This window comes from Seriola lalandi, unplaced genomic scaffold (assembly GCF_002814215.2).
Source record: "Seriola lalandi dorsalis isolate HSWRI2012SDOR001 ecotype SW California unplaced genomic scaffold, Sedor1 jcf7180002054524, whole genome shotgun sequence".
Classification (NCBI taxonomy): domain Eukaryota; kingdom Metazoa; phylum Chordata; class Actinopteri; order Carangiformes; family Carangidae; genus Seriola; species Seriola lalandi.
Window position 1 is genome coordinate 52,797 of NW_019525077.1, and position 17,954 is coordinate 70,750.

Here is a 17,954-nt window from a genome sequence, read left to right on the forward strand (position 1 = left end):
GGGGGGGGGGTATCTGGGTGTTATGCATGTGTGAGTGAATAAGATGATGAGGGGGTGAAAGGCTGGTGGGTGTGGGACACTGGGCTGCACAGAGAGGTTTTTCTTCTTTTTTTTTCCTTCTCCAAAGAGTCTAATTTGAAAAGCAGCAGGGGGCTGATGGGTAAAAGACGGACAGACCTCAGCAAAGGTCAGAGTGAGCCAGGAGTAAACGGAGAGAGAGAGAGACGGAGTGATAGATAAAAGACAAAAAACGTTCACCTGTCTCTGTACATCACACAGAGACTGACTTTTTGTGCTGCTTTTAGCGAGACACTAAACTAATCACTAACTCTTGGCAGCTAGCTAACAATCTGACTCTGACCGTCATCACTACATTAACAATTCACTTACTCTGCTAATGCTCGTGCACTATGTTGGCAGCTAGTAGAGGGGAAATAAATGCAGAAGGGTTATTTATTGTAGAGGTGTTGTAAAACTATTTGATATTTGTAGGTATTTTGTGGGACATTCGTGTTCGTCTAATCCCCTAAAAGCATCCAGACATATGTGGATGTAATTTTTGTCATTAAAAGTTGTCACGTGTAGGGGAACTGATCGACACTAAAGTCTTGTGGCCGCACTGTGATACAGTCCCATCGTCAGCATTTCTAATTTACTCAGTGGCGGCGGTTATGTATCTCGTTATTGAGCTGGCCAGTTAACCGTGAGACGGTTCTGATGTTAAGGCAGGTCGCCTGTAGTGCAGACGGTACAGACAGACAAGTAAGTAAAATTAAAAACAGTTGTTTTGCTAAAATAACGTGCAACCTGTAAAGTGAAAGCTTTGTTGTTTCTTTTCCTCTCTTGTTTTGTTCATTGATGCTCAAAGGCTTCATCAGATTTGTCACATTTGACACAATTAAAAAAATGAAGTGTGAAAAGTAAATATTCAGCAGTCGAGTACAACACTGTTAATCTCAGGGGATCATATTATTATACATTATAGGTTCCTATTCCCTCTCTTTTTAACCATGATCATGATTTCTCCACAACCTTTATCACTTAGTTACAATTGCAACCATGACGATGAACTTTCCCTAACCTTAATTGAGCACTTTAATCTGAACTATGCGCTTTCCCTCACCAACTCGTTTTTTTTTTTGTGTGTGTGTGTGAATCCAACCAAACCTCAACCATAAAACAGATTGAATTTTCTACAGTAATTTGTAACGGTGTTGGAGGACACGGACAAATCATTCTGGCAATAGCGGCGTCAGCGTTATCTACAAACAACATATTGTGTCACACGGACTGCTTGCTGGTCTCTGTATGCGTGCACTCTACTGTTAAGTATTTTACTTGTGCACATGATATTGTTCATAGCAACCATATGAGGTTTGGCAGCACAGACAAACTTCTGAGGCAGAGAGAGATGAAGAGGGAGGAAGAGGCTCTTGTCAAGACCTCCTCGGACAGGTTTGTTTTCTTCTCTACTCTGAACCTCTAAGGAAAAGATCAACTCTTCCTCTCCTCTCTCCTCGGGCTCGGTACCTGGTGCTGGGTACCTCAAACTCCTCACACAAACAGACAGAGTGCCTGGAAGAGGCAAAACTCCTGGACTTCAATAGACACAGGAGAGATGTTTTCACTCTCTCATTCATATCTCATGTTTCTTTCATCTCGTCGATGAACTCTGAAAGACCTGGCTGCAGATAGGACGCTTGAAAGGCTTAAAAGGATCTTTGTAACATCCTGAGACGAGCGAAGGAGGGAGGGTGGACTCCAAACATTGTCTTAACCACCACAAACCACCATCCAAATTCTCACTGTTCATTGTCCCGCATCTTTTCTGCGCAATAACTGTGGAACGCAGGAAGAACACCCGCGGTCGACCCGATTTGGAGGCATGACCGAATCCCGTCTTTCTCAGATGGCTTCATCTATTTTGATTACAGACCCCCCTCCGAGCGCTGGACATCTCCTCTCCAGGCGGGTAATGGGAACGAGATGGGAAATAGCACCAGCCTCGTTACATTTCCTTTGTTATTCTGAAAGGCAATCATCTCCGTGGCCGTGATGTATGTGAGCTGTAATCAGTGACTGGCTGAGCGGGAGCGGGGCACGAGAAGGTGTATGTGGAGACAAACAGAAAACCGACAGAACGCCACTGTGGACGTTTGGACGTAAAGAAAGACAAATGGCAGAGGAAATGAAGGTGGGACCCAGCAAATAAAGAAAAAGGAAGGAGACCCGGGTGTGAAGAGAGATGGATGATGGGGGGTGGGGGGGTGGGGGACACTGAATGGAAGACTAAATAAAAGAAGGAGGACAGACAGAGTTTTATCTGACTCTCACAGCCTTGGTGATATGACAGGCTTGGCAATCCAAAGCGTTTCACCATGCCACCCCCAACCAGGGACAATCTTCCTTGCAGCCTTACACACACACCCTCCTGCAGAGCACACACACACACACACACACACACACACACACACACAGCAACTGTACCTCAGCCTCATCCTGCCTCCCTGCCGCCCGTCTCCTCCCTCCCCGCCACCCTGCATCTCTCTGCACAGGATTATCCTTCCCCCACCCCCCAAATACCATCGCTCAGTAAAAAGATATTTCCAAGGGCCTGGTTCGCAGGGAGTCAAACGCTGCGTACTCGCACAAAAGGCAAAGGCGCTGCACACATGCAGATGAGACAAGATACACACACACACACGCACACACACACACCAAAACTTATAAGACATGGGGACTCTCCCAAAACGCACATGACAGCATCTGCCTTTCACAGATAATTACACTCCACCCTCCCCCTTTTCTTTTTTTTCTCCCTCCATCTCTATCCTCCCCCGGCCTGGGCGAGATACTTGTGTTTGTCAATATGGAGAATTCACGCATCATTGACAGTCTTGGCATTGTTGTCGTTGCTGCTGTTGTTGTTGTTGTTGTTTGTTCTCCCTATCCGCGCCGGCTAATGTGAATCACAAGAAGCGATGAGCGGGAAAGACAAGGACTTGCAATGACTCATGTGAGCCTCATTGAGCAGAGCCAAGAGGCTAACGTAGAGCTCATGTGGCGCCGCTAAAATAAAAAGAAGAGCCGTCCAGCCCATTAAGTGGTTCAAATACCAGCAGGGGCAAGAATGAAGTATCCTAAACTCGTTCATCTCCCTTTAGTGCAGCTAGTTTTAACCTGCATCAAAACTTTTTAGTGCAACATCTCATTCAAAAGCAATTTAAAGTGCTGTAGAAAATAAATATAAAATATAGATATAAAACACATACCAACAAAGTTTTTGCTTTAGGAAATGGCTTTTTCAAAATTCTTGTTAAAAAAATAATTTTTTAATGTATATTTTTTATGTATGTTTTAGTATAGTTTTTTTTAAGACAATTTTCAACAAAATATAATAAGTGCAAAATGGACATATAAGAATTTTCAAAGTAAATGAAATGTTTTTTTATCAAAAATATTTTAGAAAACAGTGAAAGAAAGTTCAAGAAAAAGTCTAATTTCAGTTACATGTACATAGATGTTTCTTATTTCTAAATCCAACCCTGTCTCGTTTCTAATACGTCAAGATTAAAAGTTTACTTTTAAAATATTTCAGGGCGGAAAGGTGCGCTCGTGTTTTATTTATGAGCAGCTAAGAGGCTGCTGCAGGGCATCCCCATTAGCATGGTGCTGGGGTTTGTTAGCGGATCCTAAACAGGGACGGATTCAAACGGCTCACGGAGAAAATAATTAAGAGAACAGGAAACAGAACAAAGGTGTGGGTTATAGAGGACGAGGGAAGGTGAGAGCGAGGGTTAGGAGGAGGTGGAGGAGGGAGAAGAAGGTCATGAGGTGAGGTGGAAGCGAAGCGACTTGACAGCAGGGAAGTATTCCTGCTTACAGTCACAAGGGACTCACACAACCACTTAACACAAGGCATGTGTCTAACTGTGCGGCGCACACAGACACAAACCTCCCAAAAGCTTCCTCTCTTTGTCTCAGTTGCCCACATACACACACACACACACACACACACACACACACACACACACACACACACACACACACACACAAACACACACACACACACTGCACTGTGATTGGCATCAGCCCACAGTTTGCCGCCTCACATCAAAATAATGACTGTAGGTGCTCTGAATTCGGCTGTTTGCTGCCTGCAGCTAACGCACATGAGACAGAGTTCATATGTAGGACAGGGAGTATCAGCTGCATTCGCTGAGAAGCACTAAAATCCTATGTTGCTGTCGTCGTCTGGCAGAGGCCAACGTAAATCATGCATCATCATCTCGGCAGTGACTCGTTATCAAAAATGTTCTGGGCTTTGTAGTCAGGAAATAATGAGGCGGAGGGAGGTGGTGAGTGGTAACCAGTGTGAGCAGTGTAATGTCTGTGAAGGGGATAAAAGAGCTGCTGTAATATTTGATTCAGTGCACAAATCTGAGGTTTATGCTGCAGTTTGTAGTCTGATCATATGTTGTGCAGTAACGGTGATGGGACACTACAAGAATCAAAAATCATTTTCAAACACATCAAAACATCATCGTCTCTATTGGTGTACAAATTTGAAAATTCTGCTCATCTACTGGGCCTTAAAACCAGAAATACATCTGAAGTTTACCAATTGCATCCACCTCAGTGGGGGTGAGAGGTTATGCGGGTACTTACAAAGATGGCAGCAAATCGATCGAGCCTTGACATGAACATCAGTGTGATATCTAATGTATACATTTAATAAGAAACAGTGAGCAGAGCAACTTTATCATACACACCTACGTGACAGCACATGGTTAAAATAATGACTTCTACTCATCAACTATGCAAATTCACCTTCGTTCAACTTTTGACCTCCACAGTCTCGCTGTTCGCAGCGTCTGCTGGCTCAGGTCGGAGCTTCCACCGAAACAGGAAATGCTTTCTTTAACTCGTCAGCCGTACAGGGAGAGACGGAGCCTCTTCAGCCTGAAGAATAGATACACAGAGAACCAGTTGAGCCCAGCAGCTGCGAGCCAGACCGATGTTTACATGACGGAGGGAAGTCTAACGGAGCACTATACTTGGTCACCGATCGTCATTTTGAGCTGAACTCAGAACCACAGCGAGTGATGAATGTGTGAAGCAGGAATTTTTTTGTGGAGAAGTCTTGGATTTAGCTCAAAGCACCACAGCCTCACTGAGATAAAGGCTTTTCGTCTTGTTACCTTGTCGATCCAGGTCATTTATAAAAAATAACACGTGATGCTGATATACGCAGGATTTTATTTCTTCATTTACTCATATATGTATTTCACACATATATCTGCTTGTGTGGCTGGTGCAGCATCTCATTTCTCAAACATGATTTTGAGGTAAAAAAAAATATAGAAAATACTTCAGCTCCTTTCGTTATAAAATACATGAGGCTGGACTTGGTTTTGTTGATATAAAATCTAAATCACAAGACGTTCAGAGCAGACAAGTACAAACTGTTACTTCTTTTGGCCATGAAAATGTGCATGGGTTTGTATTTTAAAGTACTCTAAACAAAACAAACATACATTTTTAACCAGTTGAAATGAAGCCTCTTATAAATACGACTTCATCACTGTTTTTTGTTTTTTATGTACGACTGAAATCATATTCAATCTAACTGCATCTCTGTTGTGCCAAGTGAACAGTCACCACACCCATAACACCTTCATAAACAAACTGTACATTGACGCTCCCGTGCACAGTTAGCGAGGGATGAGCGAAGGTTGCAGCATCGATGACGACAATGTCACCAGGCCAGGGGATAGCACAGAAGGTCGGGGGTGCAGCCATGCTCCCTGAAGGTACAATTAGCGCTCTGCTACAGGAACAACGCTAGACAGGGTTTCTCCTCTGAACGGGAACATTGTTACACTAATTAATAAGTCAGTCGCATCAGGGCGGCTTCGGCACAATCACAACAATAACAACAGCAACAGGAAAAGCACTGGGACCAACAGAAAAACAAGAGGAAAGGTTTAGTGTTGCTAACAACTGTGAGCTTTTTTTTTGTTGCTTTTTTTTATCCTCACTAAGTCTTTGCTGTTAAAAAATTACAGCTGCAGTTTAAAAACCATTTTCATGTTGGATGTTTGTTCAGTTTGTAAAAGTCTTAGGAGTAAAGCATCTGTCTTCACCACACAGGGAGAAGTGAATGAGCTAAGGCACCAGCATACCAACTTCTCTCGCCAGAGCAAAACTCAGTGCTGCCTTAATGTCCAATTTATACTATATAAACTCATTAGGTTTGTTTCCATTAACTTACTTAATGCAAAACTTGAAATTACCTTAAAAAAGAGAAATGGAAACACCTGAATTTTGAAAAAAAAATGTTGCAAAAAAAGAAACGTTTTTCAGACGATTCAATAAAGCAAAAAGATTCAAGTCGTAGTTGCTGCCGAATCAGGCCCCAGGAAGCCGGTTCCCACCGAGAGGCAGATGCTGGAAATCTGTCGTCACGTTTAATTAGATCGATATTGTGACAGGAGAAAACCCCAGCTTTATTCGCATAACATCATTCAGTGGAAAGACAGACCATTTGCAAGTGTGCTTCTGTTTTTGTGCAAAACTGTGATGGAAACCCGGAAATGTTTTTTTAGGTGGATACCTCACTGCTATAGGTTTGTAGTGACACCATTTAAATTAGCTGCTATTGTTGTGCTGCATATTTGTGACAGTTAGCAAGTGAAACCAAATATAAACAGTGAGTGTACAGATCCTGTTATTGATGGATTTTCACCAACGGCTGTCACAGAGATTTTGTACCTGTCATACATCTTTTCCCACTTGTCTGTGTGTAGTAACGGCCTGAACGATATATGAACGTGGCATGAACTGAAACTCTCACCTTGTCTTGACTGGAGTAACACGTCTGCGTACGATGTGCCAGAAACACACAGGTGTGGATGATGACATTAACGATGGCTCCGCTCCAGCTGGGACTGGAACACACAATTGGGCCGTAGTCGTTGTTAATGTGATGAGGTAATGCAAACTGAGGGAGAGTATCTGCACCAAAATGCAAATTACATTAAAATTATCTGACTGAATATTTTTATTCATCAGAACGTCCCCCCCCACACACACACCCCATACAGAGACAAGAGAGAACAAAAGGAAAACACACAGCGCTGTAATCAGACTTCATAAATTAAACATAAAAATGTTCTGTTGATGATGCGTCTTCAATAGAAAAGAAAAATTAAAAACGGATCTAAACCTAATCTTAAACCACAACTTGTCATTTGTGGCAGAGCAAAGCGTTGCCTTTTGGTTCTTTTTAAAACACTAACACACTCTCAGGATCAGCAGCAATACGGATGCTTTCGACTTCTCTGACGGCTCCAGTCCTGGCGGCACTGAGGGGCCCAAACGATCTTCAGTGGACGCCAAAAAGTCTCCTGCTAAAGCTGTGTACCACGCTCGCCACTGGAACCAACCTGAGCCGGAGGAGATGCCTGCACCTCCCCTTTCTCGATCTCAAACTGCTCCAGCCATTTTATGGAGCAGCAGCAAGGTCGGCAACACCCATAAAGATGACGGCTTGTTCAAAGCCCCTCCACCTCCACCCAAAGTCATTAATTGTCTTAACACACATGTGTGTGTTAAGACAATTAATGAGTGTGTCGGGTTTGTGTTGGGAAGAAGGGGCAGATCCCTTGCAATGACACAGATGACAGTAAATGGGCAGAATGCAAAATGTATTCAATGATTAAGCAATTACAATTTAAACAACTAAGTAAAACAATGGAAACCAATGGGAAATTTATTCAGCTAATTTGATAAAAACCTGCAATTTAAAAATATTTGATCTATTATAAAAGGAGGGGAGTGCTAGGGGATTGTGGGCCGCAGCCGCAACAGTGGTGAGCTACAGGCTGAACTGGGGCAGAGCACCTCGCCACGCTCCAGTGCCCCAGACACACATACTGTAAACCGCACAGCAAAATATAAGAGGAAAAATATATCTGTTCTTGTGGAGGGAGAGCAAGAAAACTACCAAACACACAATTGGGGGGTGTGAAGCATCGGTGAGGAAAACCCTCCACCGTCTGCGTGTCCGCGCTCGCCACCAGTCCAACAGCACTGGTACAAAGACAGAAAACACCTTTTAGAATATGTGCAGTGAGGCACTACAATAATCCACTTCTTAAACTTCTTAAGGGGGAGTAATAATTGCCACTAAGGGCTAAAGAATTCACTGAAAGGAAATAAAGACCTGAATAATACAATCAGAGATAAACCTACTTTACCAACAAAATAAACAAAAACTAAACAAACTGAAGAAACTAAACTAAACAAAACAGCAGTGGCAAACAAATATCTCTGAAGGGGAAAAAACACATTAACATGTTGCCAAACACTTATAATATAAATAAAAACATGACACTGGTGATTTTACACCTCTGCCTCTTTGTATTACGCAATACAGACCTAGGGCATACACACAAAATAAACCTCCCAACCGCCATGACTCAACTTAAAACTAAAATACCACATACCGGCGCCTGAGCAGCCACCAGTTGTAGCACCAGGAAGGATGAGGAAAAGCAGCACAAATTTTTACACTTGATTTTTGATCAGCCAAACATACGTGTTAACTGATGAGGCTTTGAGGTGCTGGATGGCAGAATTTTTTTTCACCCTTCAGACAGTCAGGCTAGCTGTTTCCCTTTGTATCCATTCTTTGTGCTAAGCTAAGCTAACCTTGCCGTCTCCTGGCCCTGGAGGGGTGTCAAATCTAATTCTCTGCAAGAAAAGTAATGTAGCGTAATTCCCAACATGTAGAACTACTCCTTTAAAGGTCCCACATTTTACACTTTTCTGGTGTTTTATTTGAAGTGTTGATATTCATAAGAAGATATATTTGTGGTTTTAAGAACCAAAAACCATCTCAGTGTAGTTTTACATCTCCTCTCTCAGGCTTCTCTCTGGAGCTCGAGCAACAACAGGTCGGCTGACTGTTTTCTGAGTGATTGAATAAAAATATAGCAGATTTCAGGACCAAATCCTGCAATGTTGAATGGTGGGTCTGGGTGGGCGGGGCTTGTGGCATTACTGAGAGTGGTGACTGCTTTGTTGGGACATCACAAAGTCACATAAGTCCTGACGGCTTGTTTTAGGGCTCAGTTTCTGAATACAGGCTGTGTGCATTTCTCTGTGGACTGAGGCTTTGATACTCTCACAGTATTAATACAGAACCTAGACCTGATCTATAATCAACCAAGACATGGAAATCTAAATTTATTCAATATGGGACCTTTAACTAAGCGCCACTTGTTGTCAACTCAGAGATTTTGTCCCTGGCTAGTCTTCAGTGATCATATTTATACGTGTCTTTAGGTGTCATTCTTCAAAGCTTGTCCATCGTATAATATGGGACTCTTCCAGCTTATGTAAAAACAAGCTCTGTCAACACCCAAACACACACTCACCCCAGGGAGCTCACAATCTTCTCTGTGGTTAAGCAGCTGATCTTTTGTGTTCAAACACATGGGGGTCTAAGTGCCTTGCTAAAGGGCAAGACATTGCTTAAGAAGAAGAGAGTATTTCACTATTCACTGCCTTTGAATAAATATACAGTATTTGTGGCCCAAACATGCCCAGAGATGATGATGGCTGATCATGTGTGGCCGCTCACAGATTTGTTTGTTCTTGCAGCAGAATAGATGATATTTGACGCTCTGCTAAAACAAACCGTCTTGGATGTAAGATCAGTTGACTCCTCTAATGCATCTGTGAAAATGTGTGTTCTTAACACTTAAAGAAACGCTCTGAAACATCACACACATTAAACCCAACACCAGGAGACGTATTGCAGCACTCACGACTTTCTAGTATTCACTGCACCTTGTCTTATATACTGTAAAAGTGGTTCGGCTGAACTCGTGGGGAGGGTGGGGTGGGGTGGGGTTAGTGCTCCTTGGGGAGACCGTAAACCTCATAACAGCATTAATTTTCAAAGCATCTCCTCTCTGTCTGCTTCAGACGTAGATTCATATTTTAATATCTTTTGGCCGTAATCGCTTCGCAGCCCGATATCCTGGGCTGAAACTAAAACTGCTCGGGCAGAGACTTTGTAAAATGGCATGTAAGAGTGCAGAAGCATCTCAGGACATATGGGATCGTGAAACAGTAGAGCAAGCATGCGTGCGTGGAGCAACTGCTATGTTATGAGATGAAAAGAAACACTACGTGGCGGCACTCTTTTCATCTGACTGTTGCCGACTCCGGCTCCCCTGCTAACAGGAAACATTTCAGATTTTATTTTGTTGTTTTCGTGAAGACGGTTCGATGATGTTGGATTTTCAAATAACATCTGTTAGTGTATTTGAATCTTTCACCTACAGAGATGCAGATGTGCTTTGAAAATCTCAAGCAACCCTGTCTTGAGGTGACAGGGTTGTATCGTAAATAAAATATTGTTTGTACCTAATGTTATCATTGGATCAGTTGGAAGTTCATACAGTCTCTCATCTGTTAATGATTATCATAAACCATTGATACAGCACTAGTATTACTGATATGCATAACAGACAGTTGAAGCAAGATTACACTCGAGTCTGCTTGTTTTCACAGCAGCTCTGTTTACTCTGTTACAGTGGCATGTACTGTATGTACAGGGTTTCTATGGGATGGAACAAGTTCCCAAACAGTATTAAAGAATGAAAAAAGTCTCATCACATTGAATGAAACTAATTCAGATACATTTTTTTCACCTGATATCTTAGTTTTCATTAATTTTTTGGAATATTTATGTTCTTAAATGTTGTATCAGTATTAGCTTTGCATGTTTGTGCTTGCTTTGCACACTCATTCTTTATATTATATGTGGTAATGAGAACCATTTATTGATATTATTGGTAGTTTTTTGCATTGTTGTTTATTTGGCTGTGCTGTATTAAGAACAGCTTGTTTTGTTTTATCTATTTTCAATTTGTTTCTTTTGGACCTTGTTTTTAATGTGCAGGTCTCAGGAAGATTAGCTAATGAATGTCAAATGAAATACGTATATAAACAAATAACTTACAATGATGGTTGCAGGCAGAAGATTCTTTTGTTTGTTGTTGATTTTTATGATTTGACACTGTAACTTCTTCACTTTAAGAGCTACGCTCTCTATCGGTCCTGAAATGTGTTAATGCGCTGGAATAAACTAACTATCAAATGTTATTTTTGATTTACATTAAATATTGCTTGCTTTATCAGCAGCACTTTTTGCCAAACGTGTCAGTTTTCCAGTATTAAAGAAGAAAGACGGGGAGTGAGACAGCAAAGTGAGAAATAACCTTTATTTTTTTTTCTGGCTCATAGGTTGTCAAATTGAAGAGCTCCCTCCTGAGGCCCCCTGCTGACTGATAACAAGCACAACTCAGTGCAAATCTGGGAGCTTCATGAGTGTGTGCACATAACCTCCACTCCACCGCTGTGTGTGTGTGTGTGTTTGTGTGTGTGTGTGTGTGTGTGGCACCATGCTGTGGACGGTGCTACTAGCGCTGCTGGTGCTTCTGCTGCTGCAGACTCAGCTGTCTCTGTGCTTAAGGGAATTACGCACAGGGGGTTCCAGCTCCCCTGCTTACTCCTCTTCATCATCGTCTTCCTCCTCCTCTTACAATGCCACCCAGCAGCGGCTACCCGGAGCCATTATTATTGGTGTGCGTAAAGGCGGCACCAGAGCCCTGCTGGAGATGCTCAACCTGCACCCAGATGTGGAGGTTGCAAAGGCTGAGGTAAAACCCCGTCACTGTTACCTAACTGTCTACTCACCATTAGGGGAAAGTAACTGAGTAGATTTACTAAAGTATTTTATTTTAGTGCAATTTTTCCAGGACTTTACTTGAGCATTTCCATCTTCTGCTCCAATACATTCATATGACAGCTACAGTTATTAGTTAGCTTTCAGAGTAAGATTTTACATTTAAGACAAATTATCATTTAATTTAAATACAGATGAATCCTGTGGCTCTGAACCTTTTTTGGCTTGTGAGTCATTACAAAAAAAAATGGTCTCCAATTTTAGATGGCTGCGAGATGTTAGCAGCTCCACCAAAAAGACACTTGAATTTTCACTTGTATTTTCGAAGGCAAACCCATATGTTAGGGTCACCCTGGTTCCCTCAACAAAAAGTTAATGGGATTTTTACATTGGCTTTGGTATTACTGCAGAAAATAATCTTTTTGAAAAAATCTGGAGATCTGGAGACTGACATGTCGTGACATCAGCGTAGAGAGTCGAAACCATAGGAATAAAGGGTAGGTGGGCTAATTTCTTAACCTAGACATTGATTTAGTTTCATGCCGGACTCAGCTGCAGACTCACAATCCATTACACAGGGTGTAAGGTTTTTTGAAAAACAAATGTTTATGACACTCACGTTTTGTTCAGCACGATAATCTTCACAAATGAACACATTTATGATTTTGAATACAGTCACCTGGGGTAAAATGCCACCGTTGCACAACTTCAACATCACCACCACTAAACTTCCAACATGTAGTTTGATTGAGCTCTGGCCTCGTCTACAAAAGCTTCCTCTTACAAAGTTAGTAATAATTTTCAATGTGCGAGTATGAACACAACGAGGCAGTGAAGGTTAGCGTTGACTGGGGTATTTTAACGTTAAACGTTAATATCTCTAGAGCTTGTGTTAACCACAGACCTTATTTCAGTCGTCTAATAAAAAACACTAATAAAAAAACTTTCACGGGAGAAGTGAACCTGGTTAAGTCTGGTTAACACACGCAGCTCCTCACCTGAGCTTTTCTCTGGAATCATCCGGAAGTGTTTCTATGCAATGGATCAGTTACAGGGAGGTCAGCAGCAGCAGGTATAAAGGCCACCCTTTACATTTGTATGAATACATCAGTAACTGGATTTAAGAGTCAGCCAGTAGGCAATCAGCTGATGTATCAATGACCCACTGATCCTGAATTGTGAATGAAATATAAATAGCCAATGCAAGTCTACCTTCAGCGCTCTGCCTGAACTGATTCAGTGTTAATATAATAGCACTTTGTTGAGAGATAAATCAGCTTCACTGATCTAGTTATTCGGGGCACTGATGCACTGCAGTTACCTTCTTATTTCACCAGATAAACCTGCTGTTTCCTACCAGATACACATGACAGCAATTTCAGCAGAGTAGACATGTAAACTGTGTGATATTATTTCTCCATCAAAGCGGAGAGGTACAGACAAAATCAGAACAAAGTCAGCTCAACCTATATACAGTTTGTCATGTAGTTACAGTACGTGGTTATGAATGATGACAGGCCTGTCCCAAAGAAGTTGAACAGAGAGAAATCCTAATCAGGGTAGTTTGAGGTGAAGACGGCAAAGTTGGAAAACTCAAAGGAATAGTCTAGATTGGTTTGGACAAGATGGGGTCAGACGGAAAGACCTGAATGTCTTTTAGATGGTAAAAAAAATACTAAAATACTAATAAAGTAAGGTTTTAAAAACCACTGCAGTGAGAAGTGACATAAAAATTAACACTAACTTTTTCTTGATCGTCTTTAATACTGACCTACATTCTTTCCTTCTGTAAGGTGCACTACTTCAACATGGAAGAGCACTACCACCGAGGCCTGGCCTGGTACCGAGCCCAGATGCCCTTCACCCTCCCTGGTCAGCTGACAGTGGAGAAGACCCCTGGCTACTTTGCAGCTCCTCAGGTTCCTGAACGTGTCTGGGACATGAATCCCGCCGTCCGCTTGTTACTAATTGTCCGGGACCCAGCTGAACGACTGGTCTCCGACTACACCCAGGTCCTCCACAACCGCCTGACCCGCCATAAGCCCTACCAAACGTTAGAGGAGCTCCTGCTCAACAAGGGCCACATCGACACTGGGTACAAGGCGCTGCAGAGGAGCCTGTACCACCAGCATTTGGCCCACTGGCTGGAGGTCTTCCCTCGGGAGCAGATCCACGTAGTGGATGGCGATGCACTTATTCGGGATCCCTTCCCTGAGCTGAGAAAGGCAGAGAGGTTTCTGGACCTGTCACCCAGGATCAGCCCCAACAACTTCTACTACAACACCACCAAGGGCTTCTACTGCCTCCTGTCTGCCGGACACGACAAGTGCCTGGACGAGTCTAAAGGCAGGCCACATGCGCCCCTGAGCACCCAGGCCTTTAAGAAGCTGTGCCGGTACTTCAGGAAGCCCAACAAGTTGTTCTTTGAAATGGTGGGCAGGTCGTTTTCCTGGTGCTGATCAGTGGTGAACAGCAACTGTGGAGATGCCAACACATTCAGGGACTCAGAGGGAGAAAGAAAAACTGTTGTTTTTGTGTTTTTGTAATTAGATGATTGGAAAGATTTGATTTCTATTAAAGTCATAAACATCCCTTGTTGTTGATACCTACTCAGGTATAAATGTGGCCAACAAGAGCGACACAATATGTGTGTGAAGATATTTGGCCAACGAAACAAAACTTTTACTATGACCATGCTGGTGCCTCACTGGATAAACTCACTTGACGAAGCTATGACAACCGTGCCATACACAAGTTTGAAAATGAAAACACAACTAACTGCTTGTTAGTGCTCTTTTGTGGGGTGTTAAAAGAAAAACTGTGCAGACTTTCAAGTGATGTAGAAATAGACAAGATGGTTGAATTTGATTGATTTGTTGCACTATGAACTCTAAATGCATAAAAGTTTCAATGTAGACAATTTAAAACAGAAGCCAATTTCTTGCTTTGATTTTTTTCTACATCAGCTGCGACATGTTTGTGTGTTAGTAAAATGTTTTAGTTGAGTCATCCTGTTGACTTCATTCTTTTGGTATTTTAATAAACTGAATAGTAGATGTTCAGTGAAGAAATCTTTTTTTTTTTTAGCTCTTTTGAAAGTAGCCACAATGAAAATTTGTTTTGGTTTCTCTTTATCTTCAAGGCCAATGTAGCACTAGTTTGTGTTTTTTCTTTTTCTTTTTTTTTTTTTAAAGATGTTCTTCTAATAAATGTGTTCAGTCCTACAGTTTCCTGCCTGAACCCAGTTATGAGGTTTAAAGGGTTTAAAAACATCAAACATAAAGACACAGAGATAAAGAGTCACTGACAAGCCTCTCTGAAAGCTCCTCTCTCTCAAAGTGTATGAAGATGTTCTCTGTCAGTGTCTATCGAAAATGTTCTTTACATCAAGGATCAAAGCGGAGCTACGTTCCTTTTCATCATGAAGTTATACCTGTCAAGGAATTACCTCCAGTTTCACCATCACTCTCTAACAAATCACACCTGTAGTTCACCTGAAGGGCTTTACGTGTTTGAATCCCAACTTTATTCGAATACAAGATGAATTTCTTTCCTTAAATCACTTGATCTGGTGACTGACATGTCGTAACATCAGCGTAGAGAGTCGAAACAATAGGAATAAAGGGTAGGTGGGCTAATTTCTTAACCTAGACATTGAGTTAGTTTCATGCCGGACTCAGCTGCAGACTCACAATCCATTACACAGGGTGTAAGGTTAAACACAGTTGAATGGAGCACTTGTTTAAGCTTTCAAAAACAGCTGCAAATAATGATGAATTCCATTACGGATTAAGCATCACTTATTTGGTGCATAAATGATCAGATAATTGTGAAAAAAATGCCCATCAAAGTTTCCTAAAGCTCAGAGTGGCATCTTCAGATATCATCTTTTATTGGTCCAAAACCCACAAAGATTGTATTTATAATGATATAAAACAGAGGAAAAGCAGCTAATTCCACAACTGGCAACTTGAACTGGGGTATTTTTGGCTGTTTTGCTTAAAGGAATAATCATATTAGTTGAATTCAGCTCTAAATCTAATATGAATAAAAGGCTTGCCACACTCCAGAAACACTTTATAGTATAATTAGATCCAGTCCACAGTATTTTAGTACTGCATGTGTTACTGCTACATTATACTGGTGTGCAGGGGATTTCTGACATTCTTATTGATTGCAGTAAAATTAGTAAGTAAGAAATTGCATGATTTCCTCTCGGTTTTACTGATGATGTTTTCATGTTGTGACAGAAAGTTTCTATAAAACCTTCTGGATCTATTCATAAGTCAAGACCAGTCAAGACTTTAACATGTTTTATGAAGACTTTAATTATTTCCCCATTTAACTGTTTAAGCCCAGAGAGAAGCATCAGCAGCAGAGTGTTGACTTTGTCAAAAATGAATTGGTAGGGCGTCGTGTAGTGTAGTGGTCTATGCAGGCGCCCCATGTGTAGAGGCTACAGTCCTCGCTGCAGTTGGCCCCGGTTCGAATCCCACATCTGATGGCCTTTTGCTGCATGTCATTCCCCCTCTCTGCCTCCCCGTTTCCTGTCTCTCTCCACTATACTATCAATTAAAGGCATAAAAAGCCCAAAAAAATATACTTTAAAAAAAAAAAAATGAATTGGTTTGACTTTGCCTTGCATAGTTATAAATTATAAAATTCTCAGCTGAAAAAAAGGAAAAGTTTTCTTTAAAACTCTTTTTCACTGACCTTTGGCCACTAGGGGGCAGTATAACAAGTAGTAAACACAATACTGAGCTAGAGGGTTTAAGTTTTGCAAAGTTGGTGTGATGGACCGGTTCTCAGACAGTTGCGCATCACTACGAATGACCCGTCACATCTGTTTTTTCATAGTTAATGTAAAAATATCATTCAGTGCAGCTTTAAAGATTTTTTTTCGATATATATGATTGGTGCTCTGACACCGTACCTCCTGCATTCCCAAAGATCGAATGTCAATTACAACGATTGGTACTGCAACAAATTCCAAATTGAACTTCTTATGTTAATGAATTTATTTTGTTTAATTATGTTATTTTTCCTGTTTTCACCTCCCCCCCCAAAAAAAGCTAATTTGTAAAGCTAATTACACCAGTTTTTCTTCTATTCTTTTTTTCAAGAAAATCAGTAAACTACAGTAGCAGTCATGGGGTGTTTAAAATGGCAAATGCATAATTGAAAGAATCCATTTAAACAAACATTTTTTGGATTATTACCTTAAACACTGTCAGTGTTTTGTGTGCTGCATTTCAGGCGTCTCCCGTTCGCTGCAGAAGAAAATAAGAGCTGAAGGCTGACCTCTAGCTGTCACCTTCCCACCCTCCTCAAGAGAGAACTGTAAAGACAGAGAGATGTAAGAATAAACAAATGATTCTGGCTCTTTGAAGATGTGAGGCAGCGGCGTCTTTCATGTGTTCCTGCAGAGGCTCACACTCATGTGGACAATACATCTGATGTCACATTTGATGCAGTGAAATCTGTATCTCGTGTGCTGGGGTTCCTGAGTTTGCAGCAGTTTCATAACTATCTTTCTGAAACAAAGATTTTAAACATTGTGGTGACATCGCCAACATAAGCATGTTAGCAATGTCTGTGTGGGCATGTAAGCCTCACCAAGCTGCTAGCATGACTGTAGACTCATAATAATGTTTCTCAAACAAACAGCTGCTGCTGATGGACCTGATTTAGACCTGATCCACTTAAATCTTGAAAACACAATCATTTGTGGCTGATAATTGAACAAAATGTACATATTAAATCAGTGTGACTCGGATCTGAGGTTTTCCTGTTTAAAGAAAAAAGTCCAACTGTGCCTCAGCTATTGCTGCTCTTGCAAAGGTCAGTCCTGTTAGCATCGGGCAGTGAGCCACCACGCAGCCGAAACAGCATGTTGTATCATCTCAGAATCATTACACCTGTGAGTCAGACATGAGTAAACAAAACTTTGGAAAGTGGCTGCGAATTTTTTTATTTTTATTAATCAACCACTATTTTCTGCTCACGTCACTCTCGGAGCTGCTTGTTCTCCTGCAGTCTCATCACTGATCTCCTCAACGTCATTTGTAGCTCGGATGATTTATTAAAGAGATTTTCTGACACTTCAACCACTGGGAACAGCAAAGGAAATAATGAGATGAGTGTGAAGCTGAGCAGTTGTTGGACTACAAAGGAGAAAACCGTAGGTGGA

General features: G+C 41.6%; 1 protein-coding gene across 2 annotated transcripts in view; it reads left to right on the forward strand.

Moving 5' to 3' along the window:
* Positions 1–14,993, forward strand: part of hs3st1l2 (heparan sulfate (glucosamine) 3-O-sulfotransferase 1-like 2) — a 25,852-nt gene extending 10,859 nt beyond the window's left edge. For both annotated transcript variants that reach the window (XM_087176059.1, XM_023414348.2), the window contains 2 exons: positions 11,323–11,738; positions 13,558–14,993. In XM_087176059.1, coding sequence (XP_087032185.1) covers positions 11,481–11,738; positions 13,558–14,223 — 924 coding nt within the window. In that variant the 5' untranslated portion in view covers positions 11,323–11,480 and the 3' untranslated portion in view covers positions 14,224–14,993. The remainder of the gene's footprint in view (positions 1–11,322; positions 11,739–13,557) is intronic.
* Positions 14,994–17,954: the final 2,961 nt, after the last annotated feature.